At 38.6% G+C, this 26,244-nt stretch overlaps 1 protein-coding gene across 1 annotated transcript in view; it reads right to left on the bottom strand.

Moving 5' to 3' along the window:
• CNTNAP5 (contactin associated protein family member 5) overlaps positions 1-26,244 on the bottom strand; it is a 493,109-nt gene that overhangs the window by 34,047 nt on the left and 432,818 nt on the right. Inside the window, exon 18 of the mRNA XM_033231817.1 lies at positions 24,169-24,256. Coding sequence (XP_033087708.1) covers positions 24,169-24,256 — 88 coding nt within the window. The remainder of the gene's footprint in view (positions 1-24,168; positions 24,257-26,244) is intronic.

The following is a 26,244-nucleotide window of genomic DNA, read 5'->3' as shown; positions in this document are numbered from 1 at the left end:
GTCAAAAAACAACAAACGTTGATGAGGCTTGGAGAAAAGAAGAAGCTTATTCACTGTTGGTAGAGATCCAAATTAGTTCAGCCACTGTGGGAAGTAGTTTGGAGAGTCCTCAAAGAAATTAAAACAGAACTACCATTCAACACAGCAATCCCATTATTAGGTATATATATAAAAAAACAAAATAAATTGTTTTACCAAAAAGACACATGTGCTCATATGTTCATTATAGCACTGTTCACAATAGCAAAGACATGGAATCAACCTACATGCCCATCAATGGTGGATGGATAAGGAAAATGTGGTACATATACACTATTGAATACTATACAGCCATAAAACAGAATGAAATCAAGTCCTCTGCAGCAACGTGGATACAGTTGGAGGTCATGATCCTAAATGAATTAACACAGGACCAGAAAACCAAACACTGCATGTTCTCACTTATAAGTGGGAGCTAAACATTAGGATGGACAAAAAGATGGCAAAAATAGACACCAAGGACTATTAAAAGGGGGAAAGGGTTGAAAAACTCCCTGTCGAATACTATACTCAATACTAGGTGATGGAATCAATTATATCCCAAACCTGAGCATCAGGCAATATATCCACGTGACAAATCTGCACAGGTGCCCTCTGTATCTAAGATACTATAAAAGCTAAAAGTATTTAAAAAGAAAAATAAACCAGTCTTCTTTAAAAAAAGTCATTCGTGACTTCTCATTACATTTTAGATAAAGGAAAACAAAAAACAATCCTGGCTTTTCAGGTCTTGGACTTGCCTTTGTGTCCCATTCCACCTCCACTGCCTGACTTTACAGGGCCTGGCTCTGCAAGACCAGGCTGTCCACGGGGTCTCCTATGCCAGGAATTAAAATGCGTTAAAACAGAGAGAATAGGAGACGTGAAGTTTCTTTTCTGCCAAGTTTTCTTTCTAGCCTGAATTTCACAGGAGTTCTTTCTTTCATCTTCATTTTCAGATTCCCCAGCTATAATTGCCTCCATATGGCACCTACATATTCAGCAGTCACTCTGCACTAAGCAGTGTGTGTAAAACCATATAATACATACATCCTGAGTTATTTAATCATCAAAACAACTCTGGTAGGTTGCAATGATGTTTCCTGGTTTTCAGATAAGAAAACTGAAGCCAGATAAAAGGAGGAACTTGCCAGGGTCTCAGCTACCTGTGGTTGAGCCAAGCTTCAGGCTCTGTCTGTCCAATGTCAGGTCTCAAGCTCTCACCATTGTACTGTTCTACCACTGTCACATATGCAAGTGTCAGCTCTCACTGCCAGAGATGTTTCTACTGATGCTTAATAATAAGCATCTCCCTCCCAAAGGAACAGAAAGGAATTAGAAACAGATAATATCTGGGGAGCAGGGAGGAATGGCTAACTACGGTAGAAAAATATGTTAACCCATCCCTCACCATCTATAGAAGCCCTGGTTAGAAGGGGTTTTTATATTACTTATGACCACTGAAGATGTGTGTCCAAGAGATGTAGTAAGCTGAAATCTGAATTCAGTGCTCTTCGAGTTTGTTGACACGCCGAGATGCAAACTGCAATTGCTCATAACTTAGATGTAACTTGTAGAATTCTAGAGCTTCCAGAAGCAGAGCACAAAGAAAGATAAAAGTTTAATACCTTATTTATAGAAAAGGGAGCCATCTTTTTCTGATGAACATCTAGATGACGAGGGGCAATTTCAGAACTGAAACTTCCACTGTATGAGTCTAGGTTCTCCAGAATAACAGAACCAACAGGATTATATATACATATGGTATAAGGAATTAGCTCACATATCATGGGAGTGGAAAAGTCCCCAGACCTGCAGTCAGCAAGCAGGAGATCCAGGAGGTCTGAGGGTGTAAATTCCAGTCCTAAAGCTAGATGGCTGTACCTCCAGGAGAGTTAATGTTTCTGTTTGAGTCCAAAGGTAGAGAAAGACCAGTGCTCCAGTTTGAGGGCGGTTGGCAGGAGAAGTTCCCTCTTACTCAGCCTTTTGATTCTCTTCAGGTCTTCAGCTGATTGAGTGAAGCCCACCCACAGTGGGGAGGACAATCTGCTTTACTTATCTACCAGTGCTAATGCTGACTACATCTGGAAACCTCCTTCCAGACACACTCAGAATAGTGTTGAACCAAATGTCTGGGCACCCCATAGCCCAGCCAAGCTGACACCTAAAATTACTCATAACAGCCACTTCATAAGTGAGTCAACTAATTTTCTTCCTCCTCCCCTTGATTCCAATTTTCTCCTCCTAACCTCACACAAGGAAATTCTTATCAAATATCAGAGTTTCAAAATGAGTCAACCACAAAGATACAAGATGGATATAAATGATGCATAATCAAACTTTTCCTACACATATGATAAAAAAAATTTACTGTGATCTTTCAAAAAAAAAATTAGATAGGATGAAGTCCTGAGCAATTTTCAGGCAAAGATTTTACCAAAGAATACAAGGGGGAATGAGAAGTCCTGATTTGAGATCCTGAGTCTCATCCATTACATAGCTCAGCTCTTTGGATTTCCCTGTTCTCTCTCTTAAAGACTTTGGCATGGACAACTTTGAGTCCCAGATTCCTTCAACCTGTCCCTCCTAAATTGCAACTAAGAGCTTACATAGCTTTAGTCACCACAGTACTATAAATTAGTACTGTCAAAAGTGCTGTCAAAAAGGTTTCAGGATCCACATAACAATCATACTCCAGAGTTCAGACTAAAATAGACGTTGGTGGCATAAGACTCCAAATTCCTTTTTTTTTCACTATGCCAAGGAAAAGGAAAAAGATGAGGAGTATCCAGGATGACCACACACAGAAGTAATGATATATTTCAAATGAGAATGAGAGCTCATTAACAGTCAAAATGGCTGGATACATGTTTGCAGCTGGCAGTCAATGAAAGGAGTACTTCCATGGGAAGCCCAGGACATGTAGTCAGTACATGCACAGGTGTCACTTATAAAGGTAAGGAAGTATGCCTCCCAGTGAGGTAAGTAGGGGGAGTTTGGAATTCCACAGGATAAAAGTATAAAATATCATAAAACATTCACACTTGTGTTTACATGTGATTATAAAATGCATGTTAATGTTTTAACTGTAAATATCATCAAGCTAAATTTCTTTTTCAGTAGGTTTGCTTGCAGCCCAGAAATTCATCAATTTGGGTCACTGAATTGGATTTCAAATCTCTTTTTCTCCCCTTTTAAAAAGTAGCATGAAACAGGACTTTGGGGTCAGATTTGGCATCAGAATTGTCAAAGTCAAAGTTCATAACATTTTCATACATCACAAAATCATATAACGTTCAAAACTAGAATAAACTCCAAAGATCATCTGGCAGTCTCTGACATTTCAAAGAGGATAGATTTACAACCAGAAGATGTAAGGCAGCTGCTCACTGTCACAGGGTTCTATGAGTGCAGAGACACTCCTGCCTCCAATCTTACTACTTGCCCCAAGTCTAGTTGCTAACAAAATCTCCTTGAACCACATATTAAATAATAACCTTGGGATATTACCCCATGATTGTCCTTATCCTCATTAACTTATATTTGAGAATTGATAGTACAAAGTGTGGCAACCCTGCTCTTGGAAACACAAATGTAGGATAATTACAAGAATAAATGCAACCAGAATCATCGTTAAATATCTCTTTGTATTGACAAGGAGAATGGTGAGACTGTGGGAAGCACAGTTGGTAATATACGATTTCCTTGATTGATTCCGCTGGGCTAGTCCTCGCGTGTTAATGGCTTTCAAAAGGCAACAAATCCCCTCCCAGAGATATGCCCAAGAGAATTAAAAACAGGTCTTTAAATAAATACATATATACACATGTTCACAGCAGCCCTATTTACAATAGCCAAAATATGGAAACAATTCAAATGTTTATCAAAGAACAAATAGATTTTTTTAAAAAACACCCTGGCATATGCATACAATGTATTATTTAACCATGCAAAGGAATGCAGTACTGTACATGACGCAATATTATAAATATCAAAACTATGCTAAGTGAAAGAAGTGAGATACAAAATGTGACAAATTGTATGGTTCCATTTATAGGAAATATCTCAAATAGGTAAATCAATACAGACAGAAAGCAGCTTAGTGTTTTCCAGGAGCTAAGAGGAGGGATGGGGATGAGATCTGACTGTTTAATGGGTACTGAGTTTGCGTTTGTTTGTTTTTGTGTGTGTGGGTGAGTGAGTGATGAAAATGTTTTGGAGCTTGATAGAAATAATGGTTGCAAAATATTGTGGATATACTAAATGCCTGTGAATTGAGGATACAATTCACAGGCATTTAGTATATCCACAATATACTCAATTCACAGGAATTTAGTATATCCAGTATATCACAATGGTTAATTTTATGTGCATTTCACTTCAATAAAAAATAAAGAGAGGGTATTATAATGGTCTAAGGATGTGTGAAATTGAGTAGGCTATAGTCCCCTTATTCAGTCAAGCCCTCTTCCAAGTACTGCTGTAAAGATACGTTGTAAACGTGAATGAAGTTCATAATCAGTTGACTTTAAGTAAGGGAAATTATCCTAGATCATCTGTGTGGGTCTCATTCAATCAGTTGTAAGGCCTTATGAGCAGAATGGCTTTTAATACTTCCCGAAGAAGAAGAAATTCCACCGCAACTTCCACGCATGCCTGAGAGTCCAGCTGTACTTCCTGATAGCCTACCCAGTGGATTTCAGACATACCTGACCTCCACAACCATGTGAACCAATTCTGTGCAATAAATCTCAATATATTATCTCCTACTAGTCATGCTCCATTGGTTGAATCCTGACTGATATGAGTGGGTTCTACATTTAGAAGACTTGGCATCTAAAAGCCTTTTATTCTTCCCCAGGCAACTTCACAGCAATTCTCTCACAAGTAAAGCAATCTTAGAGAAAGATAAAACAGTTCCAAAAAATACCCTTATACCTCCAAATAACTATACTGCCCGGAAAATGAAGAAAGAAGTACTATGAGACTGAAGGATTATTACAGGCGGGTGAGGGTAATGTTGATAGCTGAGGCAAGGGTGCTCACCAAAAAATGAGACATAAAGGGACTTTTACCCAGTAGAACCTGACATGCACCAGCTGTTGTCTGCACCACGACTTTCAGTACCTCTTTCTCTCTAAGCAAGAGATTGGGAAGTCTTTTATAAGAAATGTGCCTGTCCCAAGATAAATGGGCTAAAGATAAAGACACTGGAGTTGTCTAACTAAAGGCCCAGCCCTACTCTTCAGGGTAGCTCCAAGGAAATGCATTCTGGACACTTCCTTTTGAAACATGAGCACAGTCCAAGATCCTCAGAAGCATGAGTAAAGTCTCTAGCAAGAATGAGAGATCACATGACATAACAGAGAAAAAGCAAATTGGGAAATGTGACTACACAGAAAAGAAGTAAAACATATGGACACATACATAGGCATGCATGTACAGATATGAATACATACACACAGAAAGGAACATGTGCATACACATACAAACAAATGCACATACAGAGACATGCATGTACAGGTATTCCCATGTACATACATACAGAAACATGAATGCACACATACATATGCATGCAAAACACTGACATACATGTGCACAGGACTACACATGTGCATGCACACAGACATGCATGTAAAGATATTCAAATACAAATATACATAGAGTGAAATATGCACATATGTGTACACACATGTGCAGGCACACAGACATATATGACAGATATGCACATACACATATACACACAGAGCAGAATATGCATGCACACATGCATACACATGTGCATGAGCATGGGCATGTATGTATATGTATTCATAGACATACAGAAAGAAACATAATGTACATGTACATTTGCAAGCATGGACATACATTTACACACACACATATACATGTGCCTGTACACACAAAGACATATATGTATATACACACACACACAAATACACAGAAACATAACCAGATAAGCATATATACAATACAGTTATAGCACACAATCGCCCACACATGTTTATGCATGTGGATATGAATGCACATACATGTGCATGCATGGACACAAGCAAACAAGCACACATACACATATACATACATGTATACGCATATACAAACCCGCACACATGAATATATATGTACATGTACCCATATGTGTACACACATGGAGAAATGCAAACGTACACATATGTGTGCGCACACATGCCTGTACAGGTATGTACATCATCACACATGGACATGCACATATATGTACACACACAAAGAAACCATTGATATACCCAGAGTTATAAGAAAAGATAACTTAACCCAGAAATTCTATATTAAACTCCAAAAGCTTAGCTTGGTGTCTCTGTGTATAAAAGTTTCACTCACGTTTTGGGAAGCACTCTACCCACACACATGACCAAAGCCCCTATTTCCCACCTCAAGCCAAAGTAACCTCTGTGGCTCCCAACATAAAGTAAGCTTTTGGTAGAATGGGCACACACAGGCTGGACACAGTGGCTCACACCTGTAATCCCAGCACTTTGGGAGGCTGAGACAGGTGGATTGCTTGAGCCCATAAGTTCCAGACCAGCCTGGGCAACTTGGCAAAATCCCATCTCTATGCAAAGTACAAAAATTAACTGGACGTGGTGGTGTGAGCCTATAGTCCCAGCTACTTGAGAGGCTGAGGTGGGAGGATTGCTTAAGTCTGGGAGGCACAGGTTACAGTTAGCTGAAATCATGCCACTGCACTCCACTCTGCGTATGACAGTGAGGCAGCCAAAAAAAAAAAAAGAGAATGGATGATATATATTGATATGGTTAGGCTGTGTCCCCACCCAAACCTCATTTAAATTGTAGTTTCCATAATCCCCATATATTTTGGGAGGGAGAGAATTGAATCATGGAGATACTTTCTCCCATCCTGTTCTTGTGATAGTGAGTTAGTTCATAAGAGATCTGATCGTTTTATAACGGGCTTTTTCCCCTTTGCACTGCATGCCTGCCTCCATGTAAGATGTGCCTTTGTTCCTCCTTCACCTTCTGCTATGATTGTGAGGCCTTCCCAGCCATGTGGAACTGCGAGTCTTCTAAACCTCTTTTTCTTTATAAATTACCCAATCTCAAGTATATCTTTATTAGCAGTACAGTACAGACGTACATATATGGAACTTCCTGTTCACAGACCTACAGCAGCTGATGTGATCTGCATCTGAAACGTGCATATTTGTAGGACTTCTCTCTGATGAAGACAGCACCTCTGCATAAGCTAGACTGAGTGTGTCATCCTTCATACGGAAGGCCTGGCCTTCCATCCAAAATCAGTAGGGAAACAAGATCTTGGTTACACATAATTTTACTTATGACTTCTCCTTTCTCTAGTCTTTTTTTGTGTTTTTTTGAGACGGAGTCTGGCTCTGTCTCCCAGGCTGGAGTGCAGTGGCGCGATCTCGGCTCACTGCAAGCTCCGCCTCCTGGGTTCCCGCCATTCTCCTGCCTCAGCCTCCCGAGTAGCTGGGATTACAGGCGCCGCCACCACACCCGGCTAATTTTTTGTATTTTTTTAGTAGAGACGGGATTTCACCGTGTTAGCCAGGATCGTCTCGATCTCCTGACTTCGTGATCCGCCCGTCTCCGCCTCCCAAAGTGCTGGGATTACAGGCACCAGGCGTGAGCCACTATGCCCGGCTATCTAGTCTTTTAATAATGCCCTTAGAATACAAGTCCCATGCTTTAAAGATCAATTGCTCTGTAATTACAGCTTGCACACAATTTTGGGTTTCCACCCAGGGCACTGAATATTTCAGGGCATAAGCAATCCCACACTCTCCTCCTGTCATCTCAGTAAACCTGGTGCTATATGCCGCACCCTGGCAGAGACTCAGTGAGTGCTGGTCAGTGGGCTGAGTGGTTCATTCTCACTCCTTCCCAACCTCACCTATTCAAACCATAGCATTTCCTCAGGGATGGTGGCCCCTGAACTCAGCTGTGGCTGGGCAAAGCATGAAACTCAGTTGTCAATCTGGCATTCAAAGCACTGAGTCCAGTTCCATTAAACTATTCAAAACGCCTGAACTGAGTGTGGCTTAGGCGACGGACTGTGCTGGCTTTCCTAAGACTGATTCAGTTTTAGGACCTACAATTCCACATCCCGGGGAATCCCTCAGTCTTGGGTAGACCAGAATGACTGGTCACACTAGTAGGGATCCTAAAATCAGGAATACCAGTGTAAGCATTTTTGTCTTGAATTGAAAACATGTCTATCACCTGTGATGCATTACTAATTAGAAGAAGTACATTATGAAACACATAGAAGCATAGACAGAGCACAAAGGCCCGTGTTTCCAAGTGGGAGTGACAAGAATATGATGACAAAATGTCCCTGACTTCAAGGACCACACTTTTCCCAAGGAAGCAGCTACATACACAGGTAAGAAATACAAGTCAGGAAATCGTAACAAATTCAAGATGGGGAGAGATGTGTCCCATGCAGCGGTGGGCTACTGTGGACATTGCCACGGTGAAGGCTCCTAACTGGACTCTCACCGCAGCAATCCGATCCACTTCTCTTCCCCATGTGCTTGATGATAGGGATTTCTCAAATCCAGAAGCAGCTGAGCAGAACTGGAGAGCAGGCTCAAAGGAGGAGGGTAAGGTATCAGCCTTATAGTCCATTGTAACTTATGCCGCAAGTCAGCACACTCGGGATCAGGCCAGACCAGAACTATTTTAGTTCTCTCTGCAATGACTGGAAAAAGCTGCTCCAATTTCCTTTCCTCATGTCCTCTCCATTCCTGCCCTGGCTACTCTGCCATCCACCTACCCAGTGAATTACCCAAATCTTCCAATTCTTGTTTTACAAACTGCACCTGTACCTGCTCCCCAGTTCCATTACTGTTTTATATCCAAAGGATAGGCTTTAGCATAACCTGCACACCAGTCTCTCTTTCCTCCATCTTGCTTGTTACTAACAAGAGAGGATGATAACAGTAGCTCTGACCATGAGAGCTCCCTTCCACGCTCTCTCCTCTCTGCACAATAGATTCTGAATGCCTTTGCAGAGCACTGAATGTCCTCTGTAATATCCTCCCAATGGACTGTTCTTGCCTCCCTCTACTCTGCTGCATGTATGAAACCTTCCCAGATGGCATATTTACTGTTCCTATCCTACTATCTTTGTCTTCTTACGGTCTTACCTGGTTCACACCATTCCTCCTTCCTGGAATGTACTCCATCTATTGAGGTCAAACCTGTCCTTCAAGACCAAGGTCAAGGTGATCTTCCACACAACAACATTCTGGGTCATCTCCACTAGAAATGGTCTCTCCCTTTTACGAATATTAAGCACACTCAATCTGTAAAACACTTATCAAAACTGTTTATATCACAATTAAATAAATGTCTTGTCCTCACAGATATGTGTTTTATCACTTTGGGAACACAGATCTATGGGCTTTACTTCTTTGAAGTTTTCATATTTTCTCTTATTATATCGCCTTGTATATAATAGGTATTCAATAATGCATTCAATGAATTATCTACAAATAATGTTACGGAGCAATTTACTAATTCCAAATATTTATATCATGTTTATCTTTTATGGGAGGCATGCCCTGTGCAAGGCTTATATTCTATGCAATCATTTTGAAGAAAAAGGTAAGACAAGAAATGAGAAAGATAAGGCATGTATTCAAGTCTTATATATGATTGCTTAGAGTTGATTAGAGTGGGCAGTAGTTGGTTTTAAGTGAATGAACTAAAACTAGAAATTTCCTAGATAGAATGATTTACTTCTTTATTTTCCTCACTAAGAAGCAGGCCATGTGACTCTTTATCAAGGAAAAGGCAGAGAACTTTAGAATATTAGCCACAATTTTCTTAATCCAGTCTGTCATTGATGGACATTTGGGTTGATTCCAAGTCTTTGCTATTGTGAATAGTGAGTTCGTGTTCTTTGCAGGGACATGGATGCAGCTAGAAACCATCACTCTCAGCAGACTATCACAAGAACAGAAAACCAAACACTGCATATTCTCACTCACAGGTGGGAACTGAACAATGAGATCACTTGGACACAGGAAGGGGAACATCACACACTGGGGCCTATTGTGGGGAGGGGGGAGCGATAGCATTAGGAGATATACCTAATGTAAATGACGAGTTAATGGGGGCAGCACACCAACATGGCACATGTATACATATGTAACAAACCTGCACATTGTACACATGTACCCTAGAACTTAAAGTATAATAATAATAAAAAGAAAAGAATATTAGCCACAAGACCCTACCTCTGGCACTGATCACTGACAATGATAATTGCGGAAGTGTAAAGGAAAAATCCACAGATTCAGGTCAAATCATTCTTAGAAATGGATAAATGACATCTACAATCATTCCTAAGTGACAATGAGCTTTACATTATGCTAATCTGTTTTAAAACTCAATTTATTATCATTAATGGCATCCTGCAAAAATAAAATCTTGGTAGGCGAAATGAGTAACCAGTGGCCACACAACCCTCCTTGAGCCTCGATTCCCTCTCCTTCTGTGTGGGAAAGCATCTAGAATTCTAACCTGTGCTTGTTTCACTTGTTTCTTTCAGCTTCTGGCCAATATGGTGCTTCCATTCTACCAAGCTTCAGAGAAGTCCCTACAAGGCCACTGCAGGGAGTTCATTACTTTTAGCTCGGATCCTTTGTACTTCATTACTTTGTCAACATTGACATTTATAACACTGGCCCAGATTCCCCAGGCAAAGGGCAAATAAATCAATAGCAGAGCCATTGGCAAGGAAGAGGGATATCAGGCAAAGAAAATCAATAGGCGGCATGGTTGTATGATCTCATTAACAATAGTTGCTGTTTTCAAACCAGACACTTCACAGGCATTATCTCATATCTTCGAAACAAACCAATAAAACAAGTATTACTACTCGTACTTTACAGATGAGGAAACCAAGGCTCAGAGAGGTGATGCTAATCATGACAGAGCTAAGTAGCAACCTTTCTATGGTTTGAGCTCAGCACTGTCTGACTCCCAACCCACTCATTTCCCATCTCACTACCACACATACTCGTGAGAAAAATACGTTGTAAGAGGAAGCTGGAGACACTCATCCAAGTCTTGGAGGCAGCTAGCTGCACAACACTGGGCCCAGTCATGGGTAGCATGATAACCTTTCAGATAACCACAGCTCCAATATTTATACATTATACATATATATGTGTGTGTGTGTGTATGTGACTGTGTGTGTTTTCCTTCAACATATATTACGGAACATGTAATATGTGTCTGCCAATACAATAGCAGGGAAGACAAAACTGTAAATGAGACTGGGGTCCTGTCTTTGGAACCTCATGACTACCCCATGCTGAGAAGTGGAGAAGGACAGAGGTGATGTCTGGAGTCTTTAAGCATCAGATTAGATTTGATGATTTTAAGCTTGACTGACTCAAAAAGTATCACATGATTACAACCCATCAGAGGCAGCTTGACTTCTGAGAAAATAAGTTTAAATAATTTCAGGTGGGTTTTGGCCTTGTTAACTCTTTTCAGATGATTTTATCAAAAGTATTGTTGGCCAGGTGCAGTGGCTCATGCCTGTAATCCCAGCACTTTGGGAGGCCGAGATGGGTGGATTACTGGAGGGTGGGAGTTTGAAATCAGCCTGGCCAACATTGTGAAACCCTATCTCTACTAAAAATACGAAAATTAGCCGGAGGTGTGGCACACACCTGTAAGCCCGGCTACTTGGGAGGCTGGGACAGGAGAATTGCTTGAACTCAGAAGGCAGAGATTGAAGTGAGCGGAGATTGCACCTGGGTGACACAGTGAGACTCCATCTCCAAAAAGAAAAAAAAAAATGAAGTAAAAAAGTAAATATTGTTCACACCACTGCCTCCACTGTTTACCAATCATCAATTAAGGTCAAGTCGACACCTTGTCTTATCCATTCATCCCCCTAGAGTGGGAGAGAAGAGTAAAATTTAAGCTTTGTTACGTAAAGACTAGAATACCTTTAGCTGGAAGGCAACTAGAGTCCAAAAGGAAAAATGCTAGGTTGGACAAAGTGGCTTCTTACGTTATGATTAAACTGGTGTTACAAACTTTACTGAGCTTTTATTACATGTCAAGCATCATCCTGGGCACATCATCTGCATCACCACCAGATTTTCCGAATTATAAGTGTTATAATAACACTTATAATTGTTCTAGTTGAGAAGACTGAAGTTTGCAATATTTAGTAATTTGTCCAGGTCACATTAGTCAATGGTGAAGTCATAATTTGAACCCACAGCTGATTCCAAAGCCTGACTTACAAGAAATGTGCCATCCTCTCTCCATGATTAAAGACTCTCTCACTCTACCTCTACTTTTAAGCCCATCAGGTCTAAAAAGACAAACTTTTGATGCAGAGCTTCTCAGCAGACAAATGAACTATGCATTGTGTCAAATAGTTCATATCATTCCTTAAAAAGCAAACTGTGGCAGGATCTACTAGGAGTGCGGAATCCAGATGCTTACTGGTTACGTGATATTGGGAAAGTCACTGAACCTCTGTGACTCAATTTTCTCATCTATAAAAATAGAAATAAGAATGGTACTTATCTCCCTGGGGAAAAATAAATTAACATAAGGAATGAGTTTAGACTTAGCATACAGAAAGATATTATCAAATAATCATACTAACAGTAACTACTAGTTTTATGGTACTATTAGTATTAGTATGCTATAAATATTATACCATTTTTAGTATTATCATTTGGTGACAGTGAAGAAAACCTGGTATTTAGCATAGCCTACACGGGATACTTCAAAACCTTGAAAAACTTTAATACTACCAACAGATCCCACCCAAATAACTTTCCTTTGAAAGAGTTAATTTTTAAGATAAGCGGGATCTTTAGAACAAGGGCAATTTTTTTTTGCTGTTAGGTTTGTTTGTTTGTTTGTTTCACACACTGTGTAGTCATAGCAATGCTCAATAGTTTTTGCTTGAGGAGAACTAATTTGAAGTTTATATCATTAAGAGTCATGTCATGTGACTTCTGGGCCACCACACAAAACATCCTTTGCTATCACAGTCAGGCAAAGATGTGTAAAGTCTGGCGTTTCCTTGAAGGCCACCCCTCTTAGAAGGAGATTACTAACAGCTCCTCCCAGCTGAAGACAGTCTGCATTTGGAAACAACGTGTCATTGATATTTTTGCTTCATTCATTTTTTTTAGTCACTAGTATAGACAGAGCAGGCAAGTGATGATATAAAATGAGTAACTCAAGGGCATTCTATTCAAAGAGTGGTTTCACTCTTAGAAAAAAGGACAACTTTTACAGAGCAGTGCAGAGCATGGAGCAGGCTGGCACTGCTATCATGAGGTGATTCATTTAACACACAGAAATAAAATTGCATCTTAAATCATAAGATAACACACATTCCTGTTGCATGAGAAGAAACTAAATCATCTATTGAATTTATCTGTGGGGAAAAAATGTAACTCGTTATTAAAGGAAAAAAATAACAAAAATCCCATATAACCCAGTTGCAATTCAATGCTGGTTATCTACAAAGTAGAAAATATAAGACATGCATGTTTGGGAAGATGGGATGATTATTGAAATCTGATATTTCAGGATGCTCTGAAACACACCATTTACTTCACGATGCAGAAGGTCAGATTAGATTAACGTATCTAAAATACTGTATTACCCAAAGAGACAGTATCATTAAAAATTATCTGGACACCATATAAGACAATTACATGCAATGTTAGGATTTGAGTCTGGAAGAGGCCGTGGTTTGGAGATTCAGTGTTTACTAGGAACTATGCATGACCATAAACAAAATGATATATAATTTGAGGAGCCTATGCATTTAAAATGAAATAATCTTTTAGAGGAGTCACTGTGGAAGCTATAAACTTGTTTTAAAGAAGATTACATGAATTTATTTATTAAAAGAGCATACCTCAACTATTATTATTCCTACTGCAACATATTTGAACTGTTGGTGCACACTGGCACAATCCTTTCCCCAAATCAGCCACAATTCCTAGCCCATGGCTATAACGGCCATATAAAAGAGGGAGAGCAAAATGCAAGGCAGAAAAAGAGGTGGCATTACTAGATCATTGTTGATTTCTCTCTTTCTCTGGTAAGAACAGCTCAACTTGCTTCTGAGAAGTACCCTTTCCCTGTTTTCAACCCATGCAATTAACACTGAACTAACTCCTTCACTCTCTTCACAGCATAGCTGGGTGAATAATTTGGCCATGGCCATGCAGTAGATCCCAATCACCTGAACACTGCCATGGTCTGAGATTGGTCCTTGAAAACTCAACCCCATGACTTAACACAAGGAAAGTTTTCTGGAACTTTTAAAAGTGAGAAGTTTTCTTTCCACATGGAATGTTGAACTGCTACTACTTAAACCTGGAGTTGATGATTTCACCTTCATTACCACTGAAATCTTGCCTGCAAATGAAGCCCCTCCAAGAGGTAAGCAGTCAAATGTGGAGTGAGAAACAGACAGACTGGAAACACCCGAATCTTAATATTTGAGATTCTGAAGCCAGCTGTACCTGAAGCAGATCTTATACCTTGAAATTTCTATTTTAACCAACTATTATTTATTCTTTTGTTGTCATTGTTGAATCTGGTATGAGTTTGATATACCCTTGAAACAGTGCTAATTGATAATGAGTCACACTAGATCCTGCAAGACTCACCATGGTTCAGAATTGCTCTTTTGGAGCATGGTTGAGCACCTCCCTGGAAGTTACACTTATAGTCACCTTGACAGACACATTAACAAAAAAGAAAACAGAAAAAAAAAAAAAAACAAAAGAACTCACAGTTCTCTTTTATGTTTCTACAACCTTGAAAATAAAGAAAAAAAAAAGCAAACATTTCTTGAGTATATGCTAAATACCAAGTATTTTGCATATAATGTTTCAAGAAATCCTTACACAGCTCTGTGAATTTATTAAATGAATTAAGTATTACTATCCTCATTCTACCAATAAGGAACCATAAACAAGTTAGATAAATTCACGAAGGTCACACAATGTTTAACTACGTGAGAGATGCAAACATGGGTCAATTTGTCTCTAAAAAGCTGAGCATCTTCCACTCTAGAATTGTGCTTCCTAGTTTAGCGTCGACTCCCAGATTTGAATCATAAGAAGCCTCTGTGTCCAAAATCAAAAAGGAATTAGAGTACAGTCCTCCAAAGTGAGCATTTTGAAGTACACACCTTTTATTTATATGCATAAATTCTTCTGTGCTTTCTATAAATGGCAGCTATAACTCACCCTCTGCAAGATGGTTGTAAAGTGATTTTATGTGAACACATTCAAGGTATTCATTCAATGATACTGTAATGTTGCACAAGACACAGTAGGCTCAAAGTGTAAACCTGAGGGATTGGGGAGAATTAAAGAACCCTGTTCTATAGATGCAATCAGAACTCCTTTTAACATGTCAAAATCATGTGTACATGCTCACAGATAGCTCTGCAACTTACAGATTAACTGTAAATTTTACGCATCTTGAGAAGAAATTCTTTCAATTTCTGTATTTTTTTTGAGGCAAGTAAATATTGAAATCTAGATGGGCAAACAGCCACTGGAGCAGAAGAATAATGCCTCTGGCAGGTGTAAGCTTTGGCCTATCAAACTGGCAAGTAGGAGATTCATAAACATCAGCTGCATAAAAAAAATGTTATCAGCATGCCATGAGTGCAAATTCCATTTTAATGTCTCTTCAGAATTTCGTAGCAACAGTTTAAAGGCCGTACTATAATTCTTTTCCACCTAAAAACTTTAGCCTATTTACATATTTTTAAAAAGTAGCTACTTCTTAATTCTTCAGACTGGCAAGAAGTCTTCTCTCGGAAGAGTAATATCATACTTCTCTCAGAAGTATGATGATGATAATAATAATAATAATAACTTACCTCTTAATTTCACTAAACAATAGTAGTTTTTGTTTTGAAATCAAATTTTCTTGATATATTTTAGAAGAGTAAAGAAGGGGACATCAGGACCAGAAAAAAGTAAATTAAACACAAAAAAGGAGAGTTTCTTTTAGAAGTTTCAAGTTTTTTCAATTCCTAAGTCTGCCTGGCTGTCTACGCTCTTGTGACAGGGCCAAGTTAAACAGAGACTTGGAAATAACAGTGATAGAGCACACTATGTTTAAATCTGAGGCATACACATCTATACTTTCAAATGAAATGAGTACATTTCCAGAAACATTATCTCTTCCAAATGGGTTACTTCCCTAAATATATGCTCTCTCTCTCTTTTAATGTTATTTTTCTTAAATTCACTGATGCAGTCGGCCAGAACAAGGAATTCTCACTTGAAAGTTAAGAAATGTCCCTACAAAGGACGCAAACTCATCCTTTTTTATGGCTGCATAGTATTCCATGGTGTATATGTGCCACATTTTCTTAATCCAGTCTGTCATTGATGGACATTTGGGTTGATTCCAAGTCTTTGCTATTGTGAATAGTGCCACAATAAACATACGTGTGCATGTGTCTTTATAGCAGCATGATTTATAATCCTTTGGGTATATACCCAGTAGTGGGATGGCTGGGTCATATGGTACATCTAGTTCTAGATCCTTGAGGAATTGCCATACTGTTTTCCATAATGGTTGAACTAGTTTACAATCCCACCAATAATGTAAAAGTGTTCCTATTTCTCCACATCCTCTCCAGCACCTGTTGTTTCCTGACTTTTTAATGATTGCCATTCTAACTGGTGTGAGATGGTATCTCATTGTGGTTTTGATTTGCATTTCTCTGATGGCCAGTGATGATGAGCATTTTTTCATGTGTCTGTTGGCTGTATGAATGTCTTCTTTTGAGAAATGTCTGTTCATATCCTTTGCCCACTTTTTGATGAGGTTGTTTTTTTCTTGTAAATTTGTTTGAGTTCTTTGTAGATTCTGGATATTAGCCCTTTGTCAGATGAGTAGATTGCAAAAATTTTCTCCCATTCTGTAGGCTGCCTGTTCACTCTGATGGTAGTTTCTTTTGCTGTGCAGAAGCTCTTTAGTTTAATGAGATCCCATTTGTCAATTTTGGCTTTTGCTGCCATTGCTTTTGGTGTTTTAGACATGAAGTCCTTGCCCATGCCTATGTCCTGAATGGTACTACCTAGGTTTTCTTCTAGGGTTTTTATGGTATTAGGTCTAACATTTAAGTCTCTAATCCATCTTGAATTAATTTTCGTATAAGGAGTAAGGAAAGGATCCAGTTTCAGCTTTCTACTTATGGCTAGCCAATTTTCCCAACACCATTTATTAAATAGGGAATCTTTTCCCCGTTTCTTGTTTCTCTCAGGTTTGTCAAAGATCAGATGGCTGTAGATGTGTGGTATTATTTCTGAGGACTCTGTTCTGTTCCATTGGTCTATATCACTGTTTTGGGACCAGTATCATGCTGTTTTGGTTACTGTAGCCTTGTAGTATAGTTTGAAGTCAGGTAGCATGATGCCTCCAGCTTTGTTCTTTTGACTTAGGATCGTCTTGGCAATGTGGGCTCTTTTTTGGTTCCATATGAACTTTAAAGCAGTTTTTTCCAATTCTGTGAAGAAACTCATTGGTAGCTTGATGGGGATGGCATTGAATCTATAAATAACCTTTTCACGATATTGATTCTTCCTATCCATGAGCATGGTATGTTCTTCCATTTGTTTGTGTCCTCTTTGATTTCACTGAGCAGTGGTTTGTAGTTCTCCTTGAAGAGGTCCTTGACATCCCTTGTAAGTTGGATTCCTAGGTATTTTATTCTCTTTGAAGCAATTGTGAATGGAAGTTCATTGATGATTTGGCTCTCTGTTTGTCTGTTACTGGTGTATAAGAATGCTTGTGATTTTTGCACATTAATTTTGTATCCTGAGACTTTGCTGAAGTTGCTTATCAGCTTAAGGAGATTTTGAGCTGAGACAATGGGGTTTTCTAAATATACAATCATGTCATCTGCAAACAGGGACAATTTGACTTCTTCTTTTCCTAACTGAATACCCTTGATTTCTTTCTCTTGCCTGATTGCCCTAGCCAGAACTTCCAACACTATGTTGAATAGGAGTGGTGAGAGAGGGCATCCCTGTCTTGTGCCAGGTTTCAAAGGGAATTTTTCCAGTTTTTGCCCATTCAGTATGATATTGGCTGTGGGTTTGTCATAAATAGCTCTTATTATTTTGAGGTACGTTCCATCAATACCGAATTTATTGAGCGTTTTTAGCATGAAGGGCTGTTGAATTTTGTCAAAAGCCTTTTCTGCATCTATTGAGATAATCACGTGGTTCTTGTCTTTGGTTCTGTTTATATGCTGGATTACGTTTATTGATTTGCGAATGTTGAACCAGCCTTACATCCCCGGGATGAAGCCCACTTGATCATGGTGGATAAGCTTTTTGATGTGCTGCTGAATCCGGTTTGCCAGTATTTTATTGAGGATTTCTGCATTGATGTTCATCAGGGATATTGGTTTAAAATTCTCTTTTTTTGTTGTGTCTCTGCCAGGCTTTGGTATCAGGATGATGTTGGCCTCATAAAATGAGTTAGGGAGGATTCCCTCTTTTTCTATTGATTGGAATAGTTTCAGAAGGAATGGTACCAGCTCCTCCTTGTACCTCTGGTAGAATTCAGCTGTGAATCCATCTGGTCCTGGACTTTTTTTGGTGGGTAGGCTATTAATTATTGCCTCAATTTCAGAGCCTGCTATTGGTCTATTCAGGGATTCCACTTCTTCCTGGTTTAGTCTTGGAAGAGTGTAAGTGTCCAGGAAATTATCCATTTCTTCTAGATTTTCTAGTTGATTTGCATAGAGGTGTTTATAGTATTCTCTGATGGTAGTTTGTAATTCTGTGGGGTCGGTGGTGATACCCCCTTTATCATTTTTTATTGCGTCTATTTGATTCTTCTCTCTTTTCTTCTTTATTAGTCTTGCTAGTGGTCTGTCAGTTTTGTTGATCTTTTCAAAAAACCAACTCCTGGATTCATTGATTTTTTGGAGGGTTTTTTGTGTCTCTATCTCCTTCAGTTCTGCTCTGATCTTAGTTATTTCTTGCCTTCTGCTAGCTTTTGAATGTGTTTGCTCTTGCCTCTCTAGTTCTTTTAATTGTGATTTTAGAGTGTCAATTTTAGATCTGGAAACCATCATTCTCAGCAAACTATCACAAGAACAGAAAACCAAATACTACATGTTCTCACTCATAGGTGGGAACTGAACAATGAGATCACTTGGACTCGGGAAGGGGAACATCACACACCGGGGCCTATCATGGGGAGGGGGATGGGGGGAGGGATTGCATTGGGAGTTATACCTGATATAAATGATGAATTGATGGGTGCTGACGAGTTGATGGGTGCAGCACACCAACATGGCACAAGTATACATATGTAACAAACCTGCACGTTATGCATATGTACCCTAGAACTTAAAGTATAATAATAATAAATAAAAAGTTATAGGATACTAAATTTTAATTTTAGTATATTATTTAAATTTTGTATCAGACAAAATGAAGTGTACTGAAATGTAACCAAATCTTTTAAGTAACTACATCTGGATGAAATAAAATACTGATTTTTAAAAAACAAAAACAAAAACAAAAAAAAACAAAACAAAAAAAGAAAGTTAAGAAATGTCAGTAAATCAAAGAATAAACTTTGCAATATCCCATAACTTGACAGATATGAGCATCAACATTCTTAGAGAACCAACAGTGAAGTTTTAATGTAGACAATTATATCAGCTATTTTTTATGGGCCAGTATCTACATCATGGGGACCTTCAGGAAAGAAACAAACAAACAAAGAAAAACTGCTTTATTTATAACAGTATCTGTAGCACCATGGCTGGTATAGAGTATGTACTAAACCACTGTGCTCTTTAATAAGGAATTGGCCCTTTCTCGGACAAAAAGAAAATGAACAAACTTGCTTTTGCTTTGCAATGAAATGCTATTGGTGGTACTGATGAAAACTGAGACACTAGATTTACTACATATTTTTTTTTTTCGTATCTACCATGAAAAATGCTTTCGAGTGTTTGATTTACAGTTGGAAATGTCCTCCAAAGCAATCTTTTCTAAAATTGTGAAGTTCAGTTGCATTCATCATTAATTCCATGTAGCCATCTTAATACCATCCCGTCCTGTTTTCTCCATCCCTACTCTACTCTATTTCTGATGCATGGGGTTTGGTTTCCTTGTTCCAGAGTTCCCCCAGGATTAGTGTCCTTTCTAAATAATAAGCCTGGATGTTCATATTGTCTCCCTTTACCTTCTGCTAGGCAACTTTCATAGACCAGAGTGTTGAGGTTAAGTGTTGGTCCAAATCCTTCCATCTGTTCAACAGCAGTTCAAATGGGAAGGCAGTCCAGTAGGCAGATGTCTCCCATCCTTAGAACAATGAAGACATTTTATTGGGCATTTGATATGGTTTGTATCCGTGTCCTCACTCAAATCTCATGTTGAATTGTAATCCTTAATGTTGGAAGTAGGACATGGTGGGTGGTGATGGGCTCATGAGGGAAGATTTCTCATGAATAGTTTACTACCATCCTCTTGTTGATGTCCTTGTGATGGTGAGTGAGTTGGTGAGATATAATTGTTTAAAATTGTGTGGCACCTTCCTCCTCTCTCTTCTTCCTGCTCTGACCATGTGACATGGCTGCTACTCCTTTGTCTTCTGCCATGACTTTAAAATTCTTGAGGTTTCCCAGAAGCTGAGCAGATGCCAGCATCATGCTTCTTATATGGCTTGTAGAACCATAAGTCAATTAAACATTTTTTTCTTTATAAATTACCCAGTCTCAAGTATTTATGGCAATGCCAAAATGGACTAATGCAGTATTCCTCCTCAATCTTAACAGTTATTTTCTACCTGATAATTATGAAGCACCAGAAATAAAATAACAAGTTGTCTGTAGTACCTTGCTTTAAAGTTTCAGTTCACCAGTCTTATTGTTGGCTTAGCTAAAAGAGTGAAGGGTCATATGAATGCTATACACAGTGGTAAGATTTAATGAGGTTTTTTTTTTTTTTCATTTTTAACAAGAGGGTATTATTGGAACTTCCATTACACAGAGCAGCGGGCCATGAAAAAGGTCTGGGTTTTGTGGTCAGTAAGCCCAAATTTTCCCTCTTTCCTAGGGTGTTTTAATTTGGTTAATGATATTAATAGTAACGACATTTCTGCTAAGACTTCAACCAGAAGACTGATCTCACTCAGATATGGAGCTCAAATTTATATTTCTTCACTGTTCAGGAAAAAAAGATGAGAAATTAATATGTCCTAAGTTGGTAGTACCTCCTGGCACCTGGCAGAAGTTAAAAAAAAATCTTATTTTGAGGAAAGTGTCTTGATTTTTGATCCTTAGAGTAGTCACAAATTAATAGCAATCAATATGAACAAACACACATGTGCACACGCACACACACACACACACACACACAGCATAAGGAAACAAGCCACCACAGGAAAAAATCTAGAAAACAGCTAGTAACAGACTGGGACCCTCACAGATTTCAGATGTTGAAATGATCAGAGACAAAATGTTCAATAACTATTAATGAAATGCCTAAATACATAAAAAGATGGAAAGGAACAAAAGAATGGAGACAACAAATTATCTTTTATAATAGTCATGTTTCAAAAAGACCAAAATATTATTTTTAGAAATGAAAGATAAAATCCATAAGAAATGATTCATTGAACGGGATTAGGCATAAATAAGGAGGGGACTAGTGAATGTGATGATAAAGCCATGCCCAGAATGCAAGATGTTATATCAAAGAATGAAAACTATAAGAAGAATGTAAGAGATATGATGATACAATTAGCAAGTCTAAGTTCATATAATTTAGATAAAAAAGAATTGAGTAGATAGAATAGGAGGAAGTAAGATTTGATATTTTGAGAATTTTTAGGAACTGATGAACAGATACGTACGAATAATAAATACGAATTGGATGCATAGATACATATGACATAATGAACAGGAAACATTAAAATATCAAGTAAGATACTTTAATGATACATTTAAGATACATTAAAATATCAAGTAAGATACAGACACCTGATGACAAAACGGCAAAACATCAAAGAAAAAGGGATGACTTTAAATCAACTCGCAGGTGGTAGGCACGGAGGTGGTCAGAGTCCCTACAAAAGCAGGACAGATGGACAGCTGACTTCTTGGTAGCAACCAGGGGAGCCAGGAAATAAGAGGACACTGATGTGCCAGTGAGTCTTTGAAACTGGCTCTTCAGTAGGAAGAGGTGGGGAAAGTCCTGGCTTTTAGCATTTCTGATATCCACAGTGTAAACCCTCCTACTACAGCTGTTTTCAAGCTGGCATCGTGCCACCATTGAAGGATGCAGAGTTGGGGAGAGACGTGTATACCTGACTTTTACAGGTATATGGGCTCCATAACACTTCCATCTTATAGGTACACTGGCTCCAAAACACCTCTGACCAATTTCTCTACATCTGAGAGAAAATATTCTTCAATATTGAATTGAAGATCTGGCAAAGTTATCTTCCAAGATTAAAGGTAAAATACAAACCTTTTGTTCAGGAAAAAAAAAAAAAAATATATATATATATATATATATATATATATATATATATATATATAAAATGAAGGAAACCTTAAACATAAAAGAATTCAAAAGAATTTAGTTCAAAAGAAGAAAATAAAGTCTGGCAGAAAATAGAAAAGTCTGAGATAAAGGAAGAAATGAGGAATATATAAACTAGTGTTTACATTAATATATCAAAAATAAGCAGTATCTAAAAATATAAAAATGATTATTATTAGGAGGGGAATGGAATCAGAAATAAATGAAACTCAATCTGGGATCAGTGTTGATTGGTTCTTCCAACTGCTACTTGGGGAACTAAAATGGACATTTTTTTGACCCTACTGCAGCTAGGTTTCTGGATCAACATTATATCTGGAAAGTATAAACCCTTTACATCTGAAAATTACAAAAGCTTGAGGGCTGTAGCATGAATCATTTTTCTGCCTTTTCAGCTCTATCTACCAGCAAGCAAAAGCAGGGGCGCGTGCTGCCTTCTTCACAACCATTTTTCAGAGACTGCCTCCTTCTACTTGTGATTTTGCATACAGTATGGGGCACGGGGAAGTCATTCCAAAAGACCCCACAAAGAACTCACACTGTAAGTATACAATTTTGTAAGCAACTAACCTACTGTTTTAAATGTATTTCTGCTTACAATGCCTTGAGTTATTAATGTTTTCTGCACTGTACTGTGATAGAGAGAGACAGACAGAGTCAGAAAGAATATGATAGAATCACAGGAAAAGTTGGATATATAGGAAATAGGGTAGCAGAAACAAGTCCAATTGTACAAGTAGCTCCATAATGTAAAAGGACCTACATTTGCCATTATAAAAGAAAAATGGATGGACAGATTGGGTATAAAAATAAAATCTAGCAGTATGTGCTTCACAAGATCACCTACAAAGCTGAAAGAAAAGGAAAAATTGAAAGAAAAAGAATGAGAAAAGAGGCCAGGCAAATACTAAGTTAAGTGAGACTATAATAGGAATATTAATAATGGGTAAAATAAATTTAAGCATAAAAAGACATTACTAAAGTTTAAAAAGATCACTTAAGTGTGATGAAATGTTCACTTCATCAGGTAGATAAAAAATTCCCATCTTACATGCATGTAATGAATACCCTCATCATATATAAAGTGAAAATTGACAGGACTTCCAGTAGAAAAAGAGAAGATTCACTATTATAGTAGGAAATTACAATGCCTTTAAAATTTTGAAGAACGATTGAGTTGTTCAAATCCTTAATTTATGCACTCATACATTTAAGTTAAAATTAAGTAAAACTTAAAAATATATTTTAAAATTAAGTACACATTTAAGTATTCTGCTAAATTACTTTAGTATTTTACCTCTTGCAAATTTTTATAAAATAGATAGAAACGCAGTGCCTATTTCTGCCACAGATACATCTTGGCATTTTCTGAACAAGAAATCTTGGTTTCAGATCTCAGATATTATGGGAGCAAAAGGCTGCAGACTTGAATCCTTAGAAAACCCAAATGAAAATTATGTATTCATTTATTTTAATAAACCCCACTGGAAAGGTATGAACTAGAACAACATACCTGTGACTTTGCCCAGGGTGAGTGACCTTATAACCCTGAACTCTACTTCTGGAGAGAAGTTATAACTGAGTCGAAGTTGATGGTCCATCTGCAGGAAAACAGGAAACAAAGGCACATCAGCAGAGGTCTGCAGGTAAGAAGCCTAAAACGATCCCATCTGGAAATAGCTTGAAACAACGCACACAGAGAGTAGATCCCCCTCTGAGATTTCCTCTCCAGAGAGATTAGACAGGTCTCGCTAATTCTCCCACAATGCACATAAAATACCCCTTTCTTTCTTCTTTGTGAAATAAGGGTTTTCACACAAGTCTTCTCCCTGGAAAACTGTATACAGCGTTTTACAGGTATTTATCTCCCCATGGAGATTTTCTCACCAAATTATTTGCTGCAAACAAGCAAACAAATGAAACCTGCTCAGGAACTTGCTGTGCAAGATTAACATTAATAGGAGGCAGGAACTCATTTTCCATTTCTCCCCCTTTCTCTCAGTTTGTCCTTAGGGCCACCACTGCCTCCATTGTTCCATAATTCTAACCTGCTCTCATTTAGGTGTGGGCAGAGAGCTTTTCCTGGGTAAGGATTGCAGTTCAACAAAATATGTGGCCCTGGGGAGGAGACGGTAGCTGAACAGTTAGTTGCAACCAACATGGACGGTTGATAATCCCATCTTGCAGGGGTGAGCAAAAGCCACCACCAGGACTTTAATAGGACTTTATTTCTATGACTATCCTTTAGAGATCCCTCCTTACTTCACCCATGGCTAATTCCAGCTCCATCTGTTTGGTCCCCTCCCCATTCCTAGGAGTCCTCCCCATTCATTCTCACTTTTTCAGGCTAGCCATATCCTACTGGTTTCTTCCAGGCTCTACTCTGACTATGCATATGGTGCTATTCCTGGAAAGGATCCTCATTATTTTTCTGTTCACCTGTAAGAAGAGGAGACTAAGATCCCATGGGCCATGTGCCTGACTTTGCACAGCTTGGGTGCAACCCACCGGGGAATCATACATAGTCCTCCTATCTTCCCTGCCATGACTTTCCTTTGGCACGGCTGCTCAGAATGACCCTCCTCTGTTCTCAGGCAACTCACATTCTAGAGGAGAGAGCTAGGACAGAAAATGTGATAAGAAAATACATGGTATTGGAACTTAAGTGCTGAGAGAAAAAAATAATGCAGGCAAGGATAAGGGGGAGTGTAGGGTTGAAGTCAAAGAAGTAGATTGTTCTATTAAATAAGCTGATCAGACACGGCCTCAATGAGGATGACCTCTTGAATCATTTGAGTCCAGAAGGAAGTACAAGAAGCGGACATGTATATATATATATATAAAGAATAGCATTCTAGGCAAAGCAGTGAGTCCAAGGGCTCTGCAAATAGCAAGGAGGCCAGAGTGGCACAGCTAGCATTCCAGAGGACTCATAATTAGATGAGGTTAGTGAAGCAACCAGAAAGGGAGCAGGGGTGTCAGATCATGGAGATCCTTATAAGCCACTGGAAGACCTTTGACTTTTTCTCTGTAAGAGAAAGGAAACCATTGACAGGGTTTGGCCAGAAGAATGCCAGAATCTGACTATTCCTTCACCAGGATCACTCTGATTGCTGTGTTGAGGATAGACAGCTGGGGAACCTAAAGAGGAGCAGGAGATGTCAATCAAAAGGCAACTGTAAACAGTGATAATCCAAGCAAAGGACAAGGGTGGCTTGCGGAAAGGTAGCTGCTGTTGATCCACGAGATGCTGCATGTAAGAGAAAGAGAGATGAAAGAAGAACACCACAATTTTGAGATTGTGTACTTGAAAAATGAAGCTGCCACTAACTGGGATATGCTTTTGTGGGATGAGGTCATTGTTTCAGGGGAGCGTTCTAATAAGTCAATTTTAACTATTTACTTAAATATTCTGATGCCTAACAAACATTCCTATAGATATGCCCAGTAGGTAGCTGGTATAAGGTCTGGAATCCAGGGACAGGATTAGTGTTGGATACACATTCAGGATTGATTAATTGGCATGCACATGAAATTTAAAGATGTGAGATCGAATGAGATGAGTATGGAGTGAGTGTGGATCAAAAGC

Source organism: Trachypithecus francoisi, unplaced genomic scaffold, assembly GCF_009764315.1.
Source record: "Trachypithecus francoisi isolate TF-2019V2 unplaced genomic scaffold, Tfra_2.0 Lachesis_group13, whole genome shotgun sequence".
Classification (NCBI taxonomy): domain Eukaryota; kingdom Metazoa; phylum Chordata; class Mammalia; order Primates; family Cercopithecidae; genus Trachypithecus; species Trachypithecus francoisi.
This window is presented reverse-complemented; position numbering and strand designations above follow the sequence as displayed.